Raw genomic sequence first — 16,123 nt, 5'->3', positions numbered from 1 at the left:
TTTAGAAACTCAAAATGGCCAGAAACAGACTTTCTTCTGAAACTCGCCAGTCTATTCTTGTTCTGAGAAATGCAGGCTATTCCATGCGAGAAATTGCCAAGAAACTGAAGATCTCGTACAACGCTGTGTACTACTCCCTTCACAGAACAACGCAAACTGGCCTTAACCAGAATAGAAAGAGTGGGAGGCCCCGGTGCACAACTGAGCAAGAAGACAAGTGCATTAGTGTCTAGTTTGAGAAACAGACTCCTCACAAGTCCTCAACAGGCAGCTTCATTAAATAGTACCCGCAAAACACCAGTCTCAACGTCAACAGTGAAGATGCAACTCCTCTGTCCAGTGTCTGTTTTTTTTGCTCATCTTAATCTTTTATTTTTATAGGACAGTGTTGATGTTGAGACTGGTGTTTTGCGTGTACTATTTAATGGAGCTGCTAGTAAAAATAAAGAAAAACCCTTGAATGAGTAGGTGTGTCCAAACGTTTGACTGGTACTGTATATATATGTATGTACATGGACATACTTGTGTGGTTGCAAAATTCCAGCAACTTTCCCAAAATTCACAGGTTTTCCTCGTTTGGATGATTCCTGGAATTGGGAGGGAATAAGCAGGAAATACCGAATTCTCAAACCAGGAATTTTACGGAAATGTCGCAACCCTATACTTATGACAAGTCTTACAATTAAGCAATGAGGCCTGAAGGGGTGTGGTAAATGGCCAATATACCACAGATACGGGCTGTTCTTTGTATGACGCATCGCGGAGTACCTGGATACAGCCCGTAGCCATGGTATATTGACCATATACCACAAACCCCAGAGGTGCCTTATTGCTATTATGGTTATGGGAACTGGTTACCAAAGTAATTTGACAAAAAAAACAACAACATTTTACTGTTCTTACCCGTGGTATACGGTCTGATATACCATGGCTTTCAGGCAATCAGCATTCAGGGTTCGAACCACCCAGTTTATAATGCATTATAACCACATCATAATGTCTTTACCTGCAGGCCTAAAGTAAAGTGTTACCCATGGCTATTCCTTAATGTCTTACTTCAAAAGGCCTTGAAACGCACACCGTTTATACACCAGATAATTACCCCTATCCAGTAATTATAATATAAAAGGCTAAACTGATCCTAGATCAGCACTTTTACTCTGAGACACTTTGTGAATATGAGCCACGATAACAGATGCGATAGGGCGGTATATAACGATTGAAGGACCATACCTGGAAGACCAGGCCTCTCTTTTGGGCACTCTGCAGAACGAAGCGACTGAGCCTCAGGTAATGGGTGCCATACTGAGCCAGCTCGCCAAGCAAACGAGACACACTCTCTGGTGACGCTCCCGACACACACACTCCGGGTCGAACGTCAAAATTTACACACACCTGGAGAAAGAGACAAAATGGAATCCATTATGGAATTAAGTGATAATGCCCATGAAGCTAGTGTTTGGAGGATATTTTGGCACGGGTGTTGTTAGGCCTGAGACAAAGTAAACTAGCTGCACTTCGTTTAGTTTGACCTTCTTTCAATTTATATTTCTTTGTATATATCCTTAAAAATTATGCCAGCTGATTCATGATTTCGACTGACAGAAATGCTGCCTGACGGTCTCGTCCCGACTTCCGACACGTTCATTACTGTGGGACAGCTAAAGATCGAATTTGAATATTGAAATTACGTTGTAAATGTCGGAAGGACAGACCGCAAGATATACAAATCTCAGCTGTTGAAAACCAAGTGTTAGTTTAAAAGAAATTAGATAAATGTCCAGATGCTTTTTATAGTGGAGATCAAGTATATAAATTGCTTGGCTGGGCTGATCAGACAGTGGATTGCACAGTCAAATGGAACAGAGTAAATAGGCATTTTAATGTCATAGATTTAGCAGGTGGTAACTTGTAGAATAGATACTGGCTGGAATGTGGTTTTTACCAATCAGCATTCTGGATTAGAATCACCCATTGTATAACACGCCATCTATTTATATTACATATACACCAAACCAAATAAAGTAGTATGCAGACTACAGCCAGAGTTAAGGTGATGGGGTTACAGTACCTGGTTGAGGGGGAAGGTAGTAGACGCCACCCCGATCAATACATTAAGTAGGTCACTGACCAGCTGGGTCTGACAGTCCAGAGGCAGGGGCAGGAGGGGCGAGGGGGAGGCAGAGCATACCACCCTCATCTCCCCCTCCCACAGCCTGTAGAGCTGATCAAAAGCCTCCCTGCCTCCCTCCGTCAGGTAGGGGAATTCCCTCTTCCCTGGTGGGCTGGTGGGAGAAAGAGTTTATGCTTGATGAATTATTCTGGAATAATTCTAACATCTTAGGCCATTTCCATCTAAAAAGGCCCCATGAGCACCAACATGTGTTCAAAGGATCGTGTCAAATTGGGTGTCAAATGAAAGCTAAGAATCTACACTACTGGTCAAATTTTTAGAACACCTACTCATTCAAGGGTTTTTCTTTATTTTTACTATTTTCTACATTGTAGAATAATAGTGAATACATGAAAATTATGACATAACACATATGGAATCATGTAACCATAAAAAGTCTATATTTTACCCACCCTTTGCCTTGATGACAACTTTGCACACTTGACATTCTCTCAACCAGCTTCACCTGGAATGCTTTTCCAACCGTCTTGAAGGAGTTCTCACATATGCTGAGCACTTGTTGGTTGCTTTTCCTTCACTCTGCGGTCCGACTCATCCCAACCATCTCAATTTGGTTGAGGTCAGGGGGTTGTGGAGGCCAGGTCATCTGATGCAGCACTCCATCACTCTCCATCTTGGAAAATAGCCCTTACTACACCCAAACCAGATGGAATGGCATATCGCTGCAGAATGCTGTGGTAGCCATGCTGGTTAAATGTGCCTAAATCACAGACAGTGTCACCAGCAAAGCACCCCCACACCATAACACCTCCTCCTCAATGCTTCACGGTGGGAAATACACTAGCGGAGATTGTCTGTTCACCTACACCGCGTCTCACAAAGACACGGCGGTTAGAACCAAAAATCTCCAATTTGGATTCCAGACCAAAGGATAGATTTCCACCCGTCTAATGTCCATTGCTCGTGTTTCTTGGCCCAAGCAAGTCTCTTCTTTTTGGTGTCCTTTAGTAGTGGTTTCTTTGCAGCAATTCGACCATGAAGGCCTGATTCACACAGTCTCTTCTAAACAGTTGATGTTGAGATATATCTGTTACTTGAACTCCATGCAGCATTTATCTGGGCTGCAATTTCTGAGGCTGGTAACTCAAATGAACTTATCCTCTGCAGCAGAGGTAACTCTGGGTCGTCCTTTCCTGTGGCGGTCCTCATGAGAGCCAGTTTCATCATAGCGCTTGATGTTTTTTTACGACTGCACTTGAAGAAATGTTCAAAGTTATTGAAATGTTTCGTATTGACTGACCCTCACGTCATAAAGTAATGATGGACTGTCATTTGAGCTGTTCTTGCCATAATTTGGACTTGGTCTTTTACCAAATTGGGAAAGAAATTCCACAAATTAACTTTTAAGAAGGCACACCAGTTATTTGACAGCTATTTGAATAATCTCAAATATGAAATATATTTGGTTTTGTTTAAAAAAAAAAAAGTTACTACATGATTCCATATATGTTATTTCATAGTTTTGATGTCTTCACTATTAATCTACAATGTAGAAAATAGTAAAAATAAAGAAAAACCCTTGAATGAGTAGGTGTGCTAAAACTTTTGACTGGTAGTGTATATTTGAGAAATTAAGGCATAGATTTTTCAACAAAAAATACAAATTAGGAATAAGCAAAGGCTTTGATTTCTTGTCAAACAGACGGAAAAGGGGTCTTAAACATCTACCAGAAAAAGTATTAAAAAGGTATTACAAATACACCAAAAGACATAATGAAGTAAAGACCACTACCAACTAATATCAACATTTATATTTAATTTTGGATAAATTATTTGCCTTCTGTAAATTTATGAAATATTGCCTTGTGGCTTGTTACCAAAAACCCAGATATCTTAAGTTATTTCCTAATTTCTTTCCCTCATGAGGATAATGAAAGTTCACAGAAGTAACAAGCAGACCTACCAATTAGTCAGTGTTTTAATGATATCATTTCTGATGATGAAATATGTGAAAATAATATGTTATGGAATTAATTAATGCAATTGAATTAGCTACAACGGGAAATCAGTCACAAACCACAGTTGGGTCACCTGCTACTGTCCTCCCTTCAACTGGCATACTGTCATGTTCAGCTTATTACTGTTTAATAATCAAATACAATTTTATTGGTCACATACACATGGTTAGCAGATGTTAATGCGAGTGTAGTTAAATTCTTGTGCCTCTAGTTCTGACAATGCAGTAATATCTAACAAGTAATCTAACAAATTCACAACTACCTCATACACACAAATGTAAATGGATGAATAAGAATATGTACATATAAGTATATTTTGATAAGCGATGGCCGTGCGGCATAGGCAAGATGCAGTAGATGGTATAGAATACAGTATATACAGTGGGGCAAAAAAGTATTTAGTCAGCCACCAATTGTGCAAGTTCTCCCACTTAAAAAGATGAGAGAGGCCTGTAATTTTCATCACTTCAACTATGACAGACAAAATGAGGGGAAAAAATCCAGAAAATCACAATCTCTCATCTTTTTAAGTGGGAGAACTTGCACAATTGGCGGCTGACTAAATACTTTTTTGCCCCACTGTACATGAGGTGAGTAATGTAGGATATGTAAAATGTATTAAAGTGCGGTTATTTACAGTGACTAGTGATACCTTTATTACGTCAGGTAAGACTCTTACTCACAGGTCAATAACCACAATGAAATTAGACACACAGTTCCCTAAACTTGATCATCTAACCAACACTGAATTCCTACTAGACTGTATGTAATCACTAAATGGCATTCAAACCAATTGCATGTGCATTGTTTAGGATAGTTTATCTATTTTCACCTACTACTGTCCTCCCTTCAACTACTATACTGTTATATTCAGTTTACAAAACTTTGATTTTCTTCCTCTTTCTGTCATCTGGTGGTCAAAGCAAGACTGACAACAGTCTGGTCCCGGTTTCCTAATATAGATGTAATTTAGGCTTATAATTGCTTTAACGATGCATCTTTCCTACAAAAGCTGATGTCAACGTACATTTCCCAAAACACAGAACGGAGAAAACGGTGGTTAAGTGCATCGTTGGAGCATGCGTCGATACTAATAGGATTGAAAGGATGCACTCAGATCAGCTTTCTCAATTAAAATCTTACCTTTAACATTAGAATTGTTTCACAATACTGAAGACGGATTAACCTCTAGAGATATGACCACCTACGGCTGAAAATATTGAGGTGGCTTATTGCAATGCTTACCCAATAAAAACGCACTGAATCACTGATCATCATTGCGCACGTGTTAGACTACACATCAATAAATATATTGAGAAATTACAGACAGTAGCCTACAAGCAGAAAATTGCACATAGTTCTATGAAGAGCTTGTTTCCTAGGTTAGGGATTATGTGCAATGAAGAGCTTTTCTTTTTCAATTAAGGAAATGTGTTTTTAAGTGCCACTTTTTAGGATGTCAATATACTGTAAATGAATGTAATGTGGTTGTTTATAATTGTGTCTTGCCTTTTAAATCATTATGTGTTATTTGTTTTTACCATTGAGGACCACTATGCTCTGGGTCCACACTGGACATTTAGTTTACCCAAATAAAACCAATCTGCCCTGGTCGGACCAAATCTGAACCAGAGATCTATGTTACACATGTTTGTGGAGAGTAGAGCACACTAGAGTAAAGTTTAATGTACGTATCTATTTTACTGTACACTAATGTACTCTACCGTGAGGTCCAAACTTGTGAAACATGGATGTCTGGTCAGAACCCATGAAATGTGGTCTTGTTTGGGGGCGGAGCTCATAATAAGAATAACCAGTGTATAGAATAATACACAAATATGAGAACTACCTTTGTGTACCTAATTCCGTTAAAGTAATTCTGATGTAAATCCACTTCACCTACTGTAGTTTAATAACCAAAATGTTATTGTTTTTTAAACTCAAGGTGTCATATCATAGCTGACACTCCAATTGAATTCGGAACAGATATTTAACAGAGTATTTGGAAAACGTGGTCGCATAAACTGAGGGAGATTTTACCGTAATTCTGTTACCAACTTTGCATCTGCACAGCTCTTCCAGTACATGTATTTTTATTAAATGTTCTGTGTAAATTGTTGAAAGAATTCCTTGCGCATAGAGTTGTATGGTTGGTTAAACTTGTAAATAAATCGTTTTTGTTTGGCATACATTTTAATGTAAAAAAAAAATAAATAAATAAAAAATAAAAATCGGGAGTCAAATCGTAACCCGTTACCGTGGAATTTCCCCTCAGTTATATGTTCCAGTCTTTCAAACAGTCTTGTATCTCTCCCTTACCAGCCAACAGACTCCCAGCAGCGGCGTCTCCCAGGCTCAAAAGTCCTCAGGGCGTCCCAGACATCAAGTTCTGGGCTGGGACTGGGCTCTGACTGGGAGTCTGGGGTTAGGTTGGAGGCTGACTGGAAGCCCTCATCTTCTAACTGGTCCAAACAAGGTGGCACCTGGTGAGAGCACCAACAAGAGATCATTGATTATAATGACTAATCATCCAGTGCCCGTAAAAACAAATCAATTTGGTCTGACATATTGACTACAGTACGTTTTACCATTGTCAAAAAGGAACCACTCACTGCAACCAAATTAACTGAAATTCAACATACATCCACTCATATCAGTGTCAGTCTTACCCGTATGGCTAGCCCAGTGACATCAGCATTGCTGGGAACAGGAGGCAGATTGAGCCTGATGTCCAGGTCTGAGGTACGGGAGTGTTGCAGGGCTCCAAACAGAGACATCCTGGTCTCCTTCTCAAACCTCTCCTCTACGTCGGACCTCCTCCTCAGTGCCAGCAGGCCTGTGCCCGGAGGAGCATCCATCAGACCCAGAGTCCCACACAGACCCTTCAGGGATCCCCACTCCTCCCCACACATCAGGGCCCAGGCTCGGGCCTCCAATCTCTGCAGCTCCTCGCTCTGGTAGCCCCCCAGTGGAGGCCTCCTCAACACGGGCCTCTCCCTGCGCATGTAGTCCCTGCTGAATGAGGCCGGGGGTGGTGGTGCAGAGCCAGTCAGCTGCACCAAGAGCTCCAGCACAGAGTCCAGCTCCTTCAGACCCGAGGCGGGCCCCTCACTTAGCCTCCCCAGCTGCTCCTCCAGCCTCTCGGCCTCGTCCTGGCACCCCGCCACTCGCAGGTCAAAGGATATCATAAGTAGCTTGTTTCTGGGCGGGGTGGTGGACGTGGCACTAGGTACTGACAAGAACCCTTTCGGGGAGCCCTCCTGGAACAGTTTGGACAGCAGGGCCCCATAGGCACGCTTTCTGAGAGTGCGGCGGACCCCCTCTCGAGACACCCCTCCGAGAGCACGACGTTTCCATGACACCCCAGTGAGGCTGCTGTCACACAGGGAGCCCAGGAGTTCAGTGATGCTGTTGCTGTTACTGCTACTGTTGTGACTGCCAGATTTAAGGCAGACATCTGGACTGGAGTACATGGTTGGAGCTGGTCAGTTGATGTGATTGATTACTTCTGACCTGTGGATACAGATTTTTTTTTTAAACGTACAACACTTGAACATACTGTAGTGTAGTTTGTGAGTTGAGTCAGTGCAGCATAATAATTTGGAAATCAAGCTAGCGCCGAAGCATTCAGAAGGTATTCAGACCCCTTCACTTTTCCACATTTTGTTACCTTACAGCCTTATTCTAAAATGAATTCAATTAGCCCCCCCCCCCCATCTACACACAATACCCCATAATGATGAAGCAAAAACAGGTTTAGACATGTTTGCAAATGTATAAAAAAATAATAATAACTGAAATACCTTTACAGAAATACTCAGTCCCTTTGCAATGACACTCGATATTGCCCTCAGGTGCATCCTGTTTCCATTGATCATCCTTGAGATGTTTCTACAAGTTGATTTGAGTCCATCTGTGGTAAATTCAATTGATTGGACTAGATTTGGAAAGGCACACACCTGTCTATATAAAAGGTCCCACAGTTGACAGTGCAGTGTCAGAGCAGAATCCAAGCCATGAGGTTGAAGAAATTGTCCAAAAGAGGTCAGAGACAGGACTGTGTCAAGGCACAGATCTGGCAAAGGGTCCCAAAACATGTCTGCAGCATTGAAGGTCCCCCAACCCGATGGTCACTCTGACAGAGCTCCAGAGATCCTCTGTGGAGATGGGAGAACCTTCGGGAAGAACAACCATCCCTACAATACTCCACCGATCAGGCTTTTATGGTAGAGTGGCCAGACACAAGCCACTCCTCAGTAAAAGGAACATGACAGCCTGCTTGGAGTTTGCCAAAAGGCACCTAAAGGACTCTGACCATGATAAACAAGATTCTCTGGTCTGATGAAACCAAGATTGAAGTCTTTGGCCTGAATGCAAAGTGTCTGGAGGAAACCAGGCGCCGCTCATCACCTGGCCAATACTATCCCTACGGTGATGCATGGTTCCAGCATCATGCTGTGGGGATGTTTTTCAGCGGCAGGGACTGAGAGACTCGTCAGGATCGAGGCAAAGCTGAACGGAGCAAAGTACAGAGATCCTTAATGAAAACCTGCTCCAGAGCGCTCAGAACCTCAGACTGGAGTGAAGTTTCACCTTCGAACAGGACAAGCACACAGCCAAGACAACACAGGTGTGGCTTCGGGACAAGTCTCTGAATGTCCTTGAGTGGCCCAGCCAGAGCCCGGACTTGAACCTAATCGAACATCTCTGGAGACCTGAAAAAAGCTGTGCAGCGATGCTCCCCATCCAACCTGACAGAGCTTGAGAGGATCTGCATAGAATAATGGGAGAAACTCTCCAAATACAGGTGTGCCAAGCTTGTAGAATCATACCCAAGAAGTTTCAACAAAGTACTCAGTAAAAGGTCTGAATACTTATGTAAATGTGATTTCAGAGATGTATATATATGCACACATTTGCCAACATTTCTCAACCTGTTCTTTTGCTTTGTCATTATGGGTTATTGTGCGTAACGTTAGATTGGAGGGGGGGAAACAATTACATCCATTTTAGAATAACGTAACAAAATGTGTTAAAAGTGAAGGTGTCCGAATACAGATATGTTTTTGTGGGTGTGTAGGCTGCACAATTAAGTGAGAGCAACTAACTAACATTAATAACATTTGATTTGCAGAGTGAAATTGACTAGTAGCTAGCAAGGTTAGCTGCAGCTAACTGGCGACTCCCTAGCGACACAGTATAACAAGTCAGAACTGCAAGCTAATGTTAGCTGCCTGGGTAGCTAGGCTAACGTCGAACAAAATGCATTTAGCTAGCTAGCCACGTTGTGAGCACCGAGATTGCAAAAATAACTACATATAGGCATGCTAGCAAAGTGTATTCCATAATAATGCCTAACTAGCTAGCTGGCTAATGTTAGCTACCTTCAACTCATACATTGGTTTTCGGTCCTCCTTCCAAGATGATGGTGCTGTTAGCTAGTTCAGTAACGGAGGGACCATTCGTTTTTAGCAAGTTAGCTAGCTAGATGTCTCAGTATACATGTTACTTGCCTCTATTTAATGCATACTAGCTATCTACTTTCTGTAGTTCATCATAATACGTTTCAAAACAAAAATGTACGTTATTTTGTCTGTATCGTGTACATCCACCTCAACTACACGTTGGACCCGCCCACTCAACCTGAGTGGACAAAATACCAGACCAGGCTATTTCATTGGTTAACTCCTGTACGTTTGTATGACATACTTCCGGTAACAATGATTGCGCGCTAAAGTACAACTGACAGACAAGTCAAATACGGTGTATTTGTGCCGACATTGCCCACCAACCTCAACTGTTTATCTACCTACCACTCCATTCACATTTAGCTAGCCTCTACCAAGTCCAAATTGTTCCCGGGTTCTTCTGGCCGTCGTGTTCCAGCCAAGAGAAGTGGACAGCGTCGATTGTCGTGGAAGAGGAAAAGAGGAGGAATATAATTTAGCAATTGGGTTCACACAGGAGAGAGCTTCAATCCAGGCTGTCAGTGAGGCCCACTTTCACGGCATCAAATAAACAACACAGACAGACAGAGGAAATCAAGACGAAACATAGCCATTTATTGGACTGCTTCAGTAGCAGTGGGGGCTGGTGTGAGGATATATAGGAGGACATCCACATTGTAATGGCTGGAATGGAATAGTTGGAACGGAGTCAAACGTGGTTTCCATGTTTGATACCATTCTATGAATTGCATTCCAGTCATTACAATGAACCTCCTATAGCTCATCCCACCAGCCACCACTGTTTAGTAGTTTCTTTGAGCCTAAGGATTTGAGAAGTCACACATGCAAATCAGAGGAGGCTGATGTGGGGAACTATAGGAGGACAGGGTCATTGAATGGTATTCATTCAGCGTTTCCCAAACTCGGTCACATTTGTTTTTTTGCCCTAACACTACACAGCTGATTCGAGGACCGAGCTGAATTAATACCATTCAATGACCCTGTCCTCCTATAGCCCCACCCACCAGCCTCCTCTGGTTTGCATGTGTGACTTCTCAAATCCTTGGGCTCAAAGAAACTACTGAAGAGTGGTGGCTGGTGGGAGGAGCTATAGGAGGACAGGCTCATTGTAATGACGAATGCAATTTATGGACTGAGTCTGGGAAACGCTGTATTAATTGAAAGCTATCAAACGTATGAAAACCACGCCCATCCTATAGTTCCTCCCACCAGACTCCTCTGAGGGGAACACTTCTCAGATTGCAGTGTGAATTGTATTTGTTTGTATCACAGGAGAGAAGCCTTACTCCTGTGCGGGAAGGGTTTTAGCCTCACACATGTCCTAAAGATAACTGACATCAGAGAGTAGTCACTACTGAGAAGCTGCACTGCTCCCTATGTGGGCCAAGTTTTTCTCAGTCCCAGCATCTAAGGGCACACCTAATGACACGCACAGAGAAGCCTAATCATTGTTCCAGTGTTGGAAGAGTTTTTCTTAGAAGAGTGCTTCACTGCATCAGACAACTAACTATTCATACTAACCCAAGGTAGTAGGCATACTCAACATTCTCCAAAGAACTGAATCGGTTTGAGATTAATTTACTTCATGGTTGTGATCAGTTTTAGAAGTCAGTACTTTATTGTATTTTTTTAATATGAAGAGTAATTTTTTGATGCAAACTTAATTTGGTGACATTAAATCAATAATAAAAAATACAAAAATTCCTTTATTTTACTTAAGCATAACTGCTTCCTTACTGACACATTTAGTTCAAGATACAGCCATAGTGAAGGGCCAAACTTTTAACATTTTGACTGGACAAACCTGTCCTCCATTGTATTCAATGCAGAGGCAAATCTCAAAGTAGCTATGAATCAATTACATCATATTTGGCAAACTTCCATATGTAGAAAGTTTGGGGCTTCTAGTGAATGGATCATGTTATTATCCATGCTTGACTTTCCCTCGAAAGACTTAATATGCCTGTGTGTCTATCAGTTACATAGCTTGCATGGCTCATCACAGTGGGTGGGGTATTTGCAAATCATAGACTAATAAACTTGATGATTCATCTACATATTGTAACATTCATGAAACCGATACAGCACTTGAACACTCAAGACGAGAAAAAGGTCACTTTTAGAACCCATTCCACATTGATACCACTCTCACCTCAAAGACACACTCTGTACATCATCGCCCCACATCTGGTCAGTACCTGGTCCTGTATCATTCATAACCACAACTGTGTGGAACGGACTTCTTCACAGTGTTATTGTTCGTTTTAATTTTCACCAAAGTTTCTTCCTCCACGCTAGGCCATTGGTGGGCTGTGAAGCCCCCTTCCCCCACGGTGGTGGGAATCAACGCCTCAAACTTCATTAGAAGCTATGAAACCCATGGAGGTGAAACATGCAAGACTGCTAGTAAACACAACGATCGCCTGCCGAGCCGAGGGAGGGAGTGGCATGGCTCACTGCTGTACTGTGGATGGAGGCTGAGGTAGGAGCAGACACACCAGGGGCCTGCAGATTTTAACCTGATTTCTGGTCTGGAAGAAGACACCCTGTAAAGAAGCAGACTGATAATTCTATTTTCATAGCGTACTATATGATGTGTGTGTTGTATCATTCTCAATCTGGCTGCTAGAGGTGCACATAATAATTCAAAATCTTATCAACAAGATCATTCCCAAATAATATTGACTCCCATATAAAAATGTACATATTTTTCATCAGCAATCAGATTTCTCCAAATACAGTGCAAGTCTAAAAAAAAAGTGGGAGTTATCAGTGATAGCGTGTAGGACGTTGGGGGGTTGTTGAGATAAGGAAATGTAATCACTCTCGCTGTGGCAGCAGCCTTGAAGTTCTCTGTGTGTGTGCATATCTAGTTCTGAGATCTCTGAGCGTGTTAAGAACATGGACTCCCCGAGAGTCAGTCTCTCTATGCTATCCCCATCCCTGCTTCGACGTTTGTTAGGCAACTAGACCAGCCAAGTTTTTTCTTTCACCCCCCCCCATCCAAATGAATCCTTAGCTGTACAGTAAGTGCTTGAATTCATGTTTTCAAAGCAGTTTTTATGTAAGACCATCACTGGAGGCCTTATGATAATATGTCTGTTTACATTATAAACACATGAGGTACTCAGCCCTGAGTGTTTCAATCCTAAACTCGGCCTGAGGCTTTAGTACCTAGAAGGCTGCTCGTGGTAGATCGCTTGGGGTGATTGTATCCAGGGGGCAAGTTGTTAAAAGTTAACATGGTCAAAAATCAGGATTACAAGGGGGATATATTTTTTTAACAAAACTATCCCTCCCTCAAATTGACCCGATTGCATCATTAGGCCCATGTTTTGGGTGTGGAACTGTGGATGCAAGTAGAGTATAAAATGTGATCAAAAGGTTGTGGAACATCTCCATCTAAACACACAAAGGGCATTAGAGCGGTAAAGAAGGACAAGAAGCCAAGGACATGGATGTCTCAGTTTATTCATGGAGGAGTGGATGATGCAACCTGTATGTAATTGCCCCATCCACACAAGCCTCTTGAGAAGTGAGTGATCTGTTACAAACAGATCAGGTAACATAATCGACGTCTTCTGAGCTGCCTTGGATGAGAAAAATGTTGGGTTTCATTAAGGTCCTGCACTAATTTCCTGTCCCATTTTTCTTAAGTCACGGCACGTTCACAAGGAAAGGATAGATCTCGACAACAGCACAACAAATTTGTTTTTTTCTCCCCCCGGGACTTAATGCATAGGATTATACAGTTAGAATACGGTATTTCAACATGTTGTCTTTTTACAAAGGTATATGTTATAGGAAACAAGAAATTAAAATAATTACTGCACAGCAGTAAGAAAGGTAATTGTCGAGTATAGATAGTCGTTTTTCATACACACAGAGGAACAGCTTAGAATCACGAGGCAAAAACAACATTGGAACCATTTGTGCTATACTCAATATTCTACATTTGTAACTTTGTCTTAAGACTCATTTAGGAATGCCAGACATTTTAGGGGGAAACCGTTTGGGGTTGGCTACTGCTTTACACTTATTTGGGCTGTTGCCATAGCCATCATGATCCTACTAAAACACACACACACACACACCACTGACACCCAAAATAAATGCACACATCAAATCTGCAACCATAGAAAGTATACTGAAATGTTTTCAGCCTATTGGCACGCAATGCCTGCAGCAGAACTGTAGCAGTTGATAGCACATACATATCACAATCGCAAATACATTGCTGTGTCTTCTATTACTATAACCGCTTAGTTATATCACCAATAAAACAATACAAATGATATTATTATCATCATATAAGGCACGTTTTGGTTAAAGAAAGGCTTGAAAAAAGCTTTTGCATCACTCGGTCAGGAGTGGAATCTGCTGTGGTAAACAACAGCGTCAGAGGAGGATGCAGACTGGATGCAATTAAGAGCAGAAACATCCCCCACTGATGCCATTATGCAGTGTGCCACTCCGTTCTGTGCTGAGTGGGCAGTGCCAAGTGCGGCTTGGCCAGGGTGCCAGGCTAGCTGCTGTGGAGACAGGCAGGCACAGGCTCTGTGCAAACCTCACTCTACCAAAGGCAGGAATATCACTAACATTCTGGGGTCTGGAACTTAAAACATCTATTCTGACACTAGACCACGCACTGACTGATGGTCAAATTCAGGGAGCTTGAAAATTACAAATCTGTGGTCGTGTGAAAGATGAAAATTGAAGATGTAACTGATTTGACTTGGCAAAAAATTATCCAAATTATAATCAGGCACCAGCTCAACTATGGCCTACTTGAATGCCATATCAATTTGTATTGCAATGAATTATTGTGACCATGAATTAACCTGACTTGTGACACATCATACCAATGCATGTTTTAGAAATCATTACTTATTGAAAAGAGTACCATTCTATTTAGTACCGTTTGAAGCTTACAACGTAACTCATGATGGGATATTATGACAGTGGTAATTTGGCATACAACGGCATAAGGAAACGCAAAACACGATTAACAGCATGTACCATCATGGTCATATTACTTAGTAAGTTGGTTACTGTACGATATCTCCTGTCATATTATTTCTATTTCTCACCTCTGCATATTTGTACTCGTGTCCTAAATAAAGTATTGCTGCATCGTTACTGAAGATGAAATGGTTCACAACAAATGGTAGAAGTAACACACATGAGTGGGATATGAATGATCCCCATTGCTTGTGTCTGAAAGTTTGGATGTTATTGCACGGCTGTTATTAAATATGTATGCTTGACTGGCTACATAGAGGAATTATTCAAAATATATTCAATTATCTGTTATTTTGCTTTGCTTGCACAGAATCGGGGAGGGGGGGCTGCAGGGTAAAACTAACTAAGGTTGTCAAAAGTAGATTTTTTTATTTGACCCTTTAATACATACAGTGCTTAAGTTTCAGTGGAATGTGTTAGTATGTACTCCTACAAGGGGAAACAGATGCGCTATTGATCTCTGAATGTAAGGACCTACGGGTGTATTGGCAGCCACAACATTCGATCGAGCTCTGAAGCATGTGAACACATTTTCTAAACACAAATAAAACCGATCATTTTGAAAATAAAATCACTATTGACGGCCTGTCATTTCTAATATCCTGTCCCAGTCAGTTAGCCTGTCCCAGGCATGACCCTTTGGTCTGTGTAGAGGAGCTCAGTGGGAGAACAGTTTCCTGTGTGTCGGTGACTAGTGGAGATTAAAATGACAGATAGGGCATCCACCCTGTGGCCTGACAGTAGGCATCCCGTGCACGCACACACGCACACAAACCCACATTCACACACTGGCTATAGAAACACAATCCACACCACAAGGCGGTCCATTTAAAAAGATAATATCTCCTCGTAAAGCTTTCCGCATTAAGACCTCACAATAAAAAATATATATAATACAATTCTTACAACTTTTCTAGACAGGAATAAATTGAACATCTGATTATCTCTTTGTGCCATGAGTGATCGACACAGGGGCTTATTTCCGGCGGCTGGCCCCCTGTTGCATTGTGGGAACAGCCAGAGTGAGCAATGAGGACCACCTATTTCAGTTTCGCAAGTGGACTTAAGTTAAGGCGTACCTATGACGGCATGTGTAACCCATCCTCATCTATCTCTCTCTTTGCTTCATTGGTCCCATACTGCGCCACTCTGCAGACTCTGAACTGTCCCACATTCTGGGCCTGCTGGGTTGAAGGTGTCATCATCAACATCAAGACCCTGTGAGGCCATCTTCTCAGTTTCTCTCTCCTTTGCCAGGAGAAATAAGCCCCTGTGGACACTGGAGGCACGGTACCATCTCCCTCCCTCCATCTCCCTGGCCCCTCCAGTAGGTTAGAGATCTGTCACTTTGTTCTCCAGGGCGGCTGCTATCTGCTGCAGCCGCAGGGTGAGCTGTTTACTCTGGGCTGCTGGGTCCTCATCTAGGGATTGGATGATCTGTAGGGAAACAGGGAGGGAGGGTGGAAGAGATAGGGGGGGAG

At 42.1% G+C, this 16,123-nt stretch overlaps 2 protein-coding genes across 5 annotated transcripts in view; both read right to left on the bottom strand.

The window, feature by feature from the left end:
* The window catches only part of tubgcp6 (tubulin, gamma complex associated protein 6), a 31,559-nt gene extending 21,369 nt beyond the window's left edge, over positions 1-10,190 (bottom strand). The window contains exons 1-5 of one of the 4 annotated variants that reach the window (XM_035790793.2): positions 9,966-10,190; positions 6,822-7,665; positions 6,472-6,635; positions 2,072-2,285; positions 1,234-1,395 (exon numbers count right to left, since the gene is read on the bottom strand). In XM_035790793.2, coding sequence (XP_035646686.1) covers positions 1,234-1,395; positions 2,072-2,285; positions 6,472-6,635; positions 6,822-7,625 — 1,344 coding nt within the window. In that variant the 5' untranslated portion in view covers positions 7,626-7,665; positions 9,966-10,190. Of the gene's footprint in view, positions 1-1,233; positions 1,396-2,071; positions 2,286-6,471; positions 6,636-6,821; positions 7,666-7,955; positions 9,451-9,536; positions 9,798-9,965 lie in introns of those variants that run through there. The other 3 variants (XM_035790792.2, XM_035790794.2, XM_035790795.2) reach the window with 3 other exon arrangements.
* Positions 10,191-13,071: 2,881 nt separating this feature from the next.
* Positions 13,072-16,123, bottom strand: part of plxnb2b (plexin b2b) — a 200,667-nt gene continuing 197,615 nt past the window's right edge. The window contains exon 37 of the mRNA XM_052465629.1: positions 13,072-16,079. Within this exon, the coding sequence (XP_052321589.1) occupies positions 15,975-16,079 (105 nt within the window). The 3' untranslated portion in view covers positions 13,072-15,974. The remainder of the gene's footprint in view (positions 16,080-16,123) is intronic.

This window comes from Oncorhynchus keta, chromosome 17, assembly GCF_023373465.1.
Source record: "Oncorhynchus keta strain PuntledgeMale-10-30-2019 chromosome 17, Oket_V2, whole genome shotgun sequence".
Lineage (NCBI taxonomy): Eukaryota > Metazoa > Chordata > Actinopteri > Salmoniformes > Salmonidae > Oncorhynchus > Oncorhynchus keta.
The sequence above is the reverse complement of the archived record's forward strand: the minus strand, read 5'-3'. Positions and strand labels throughout refer to the sequence as shown.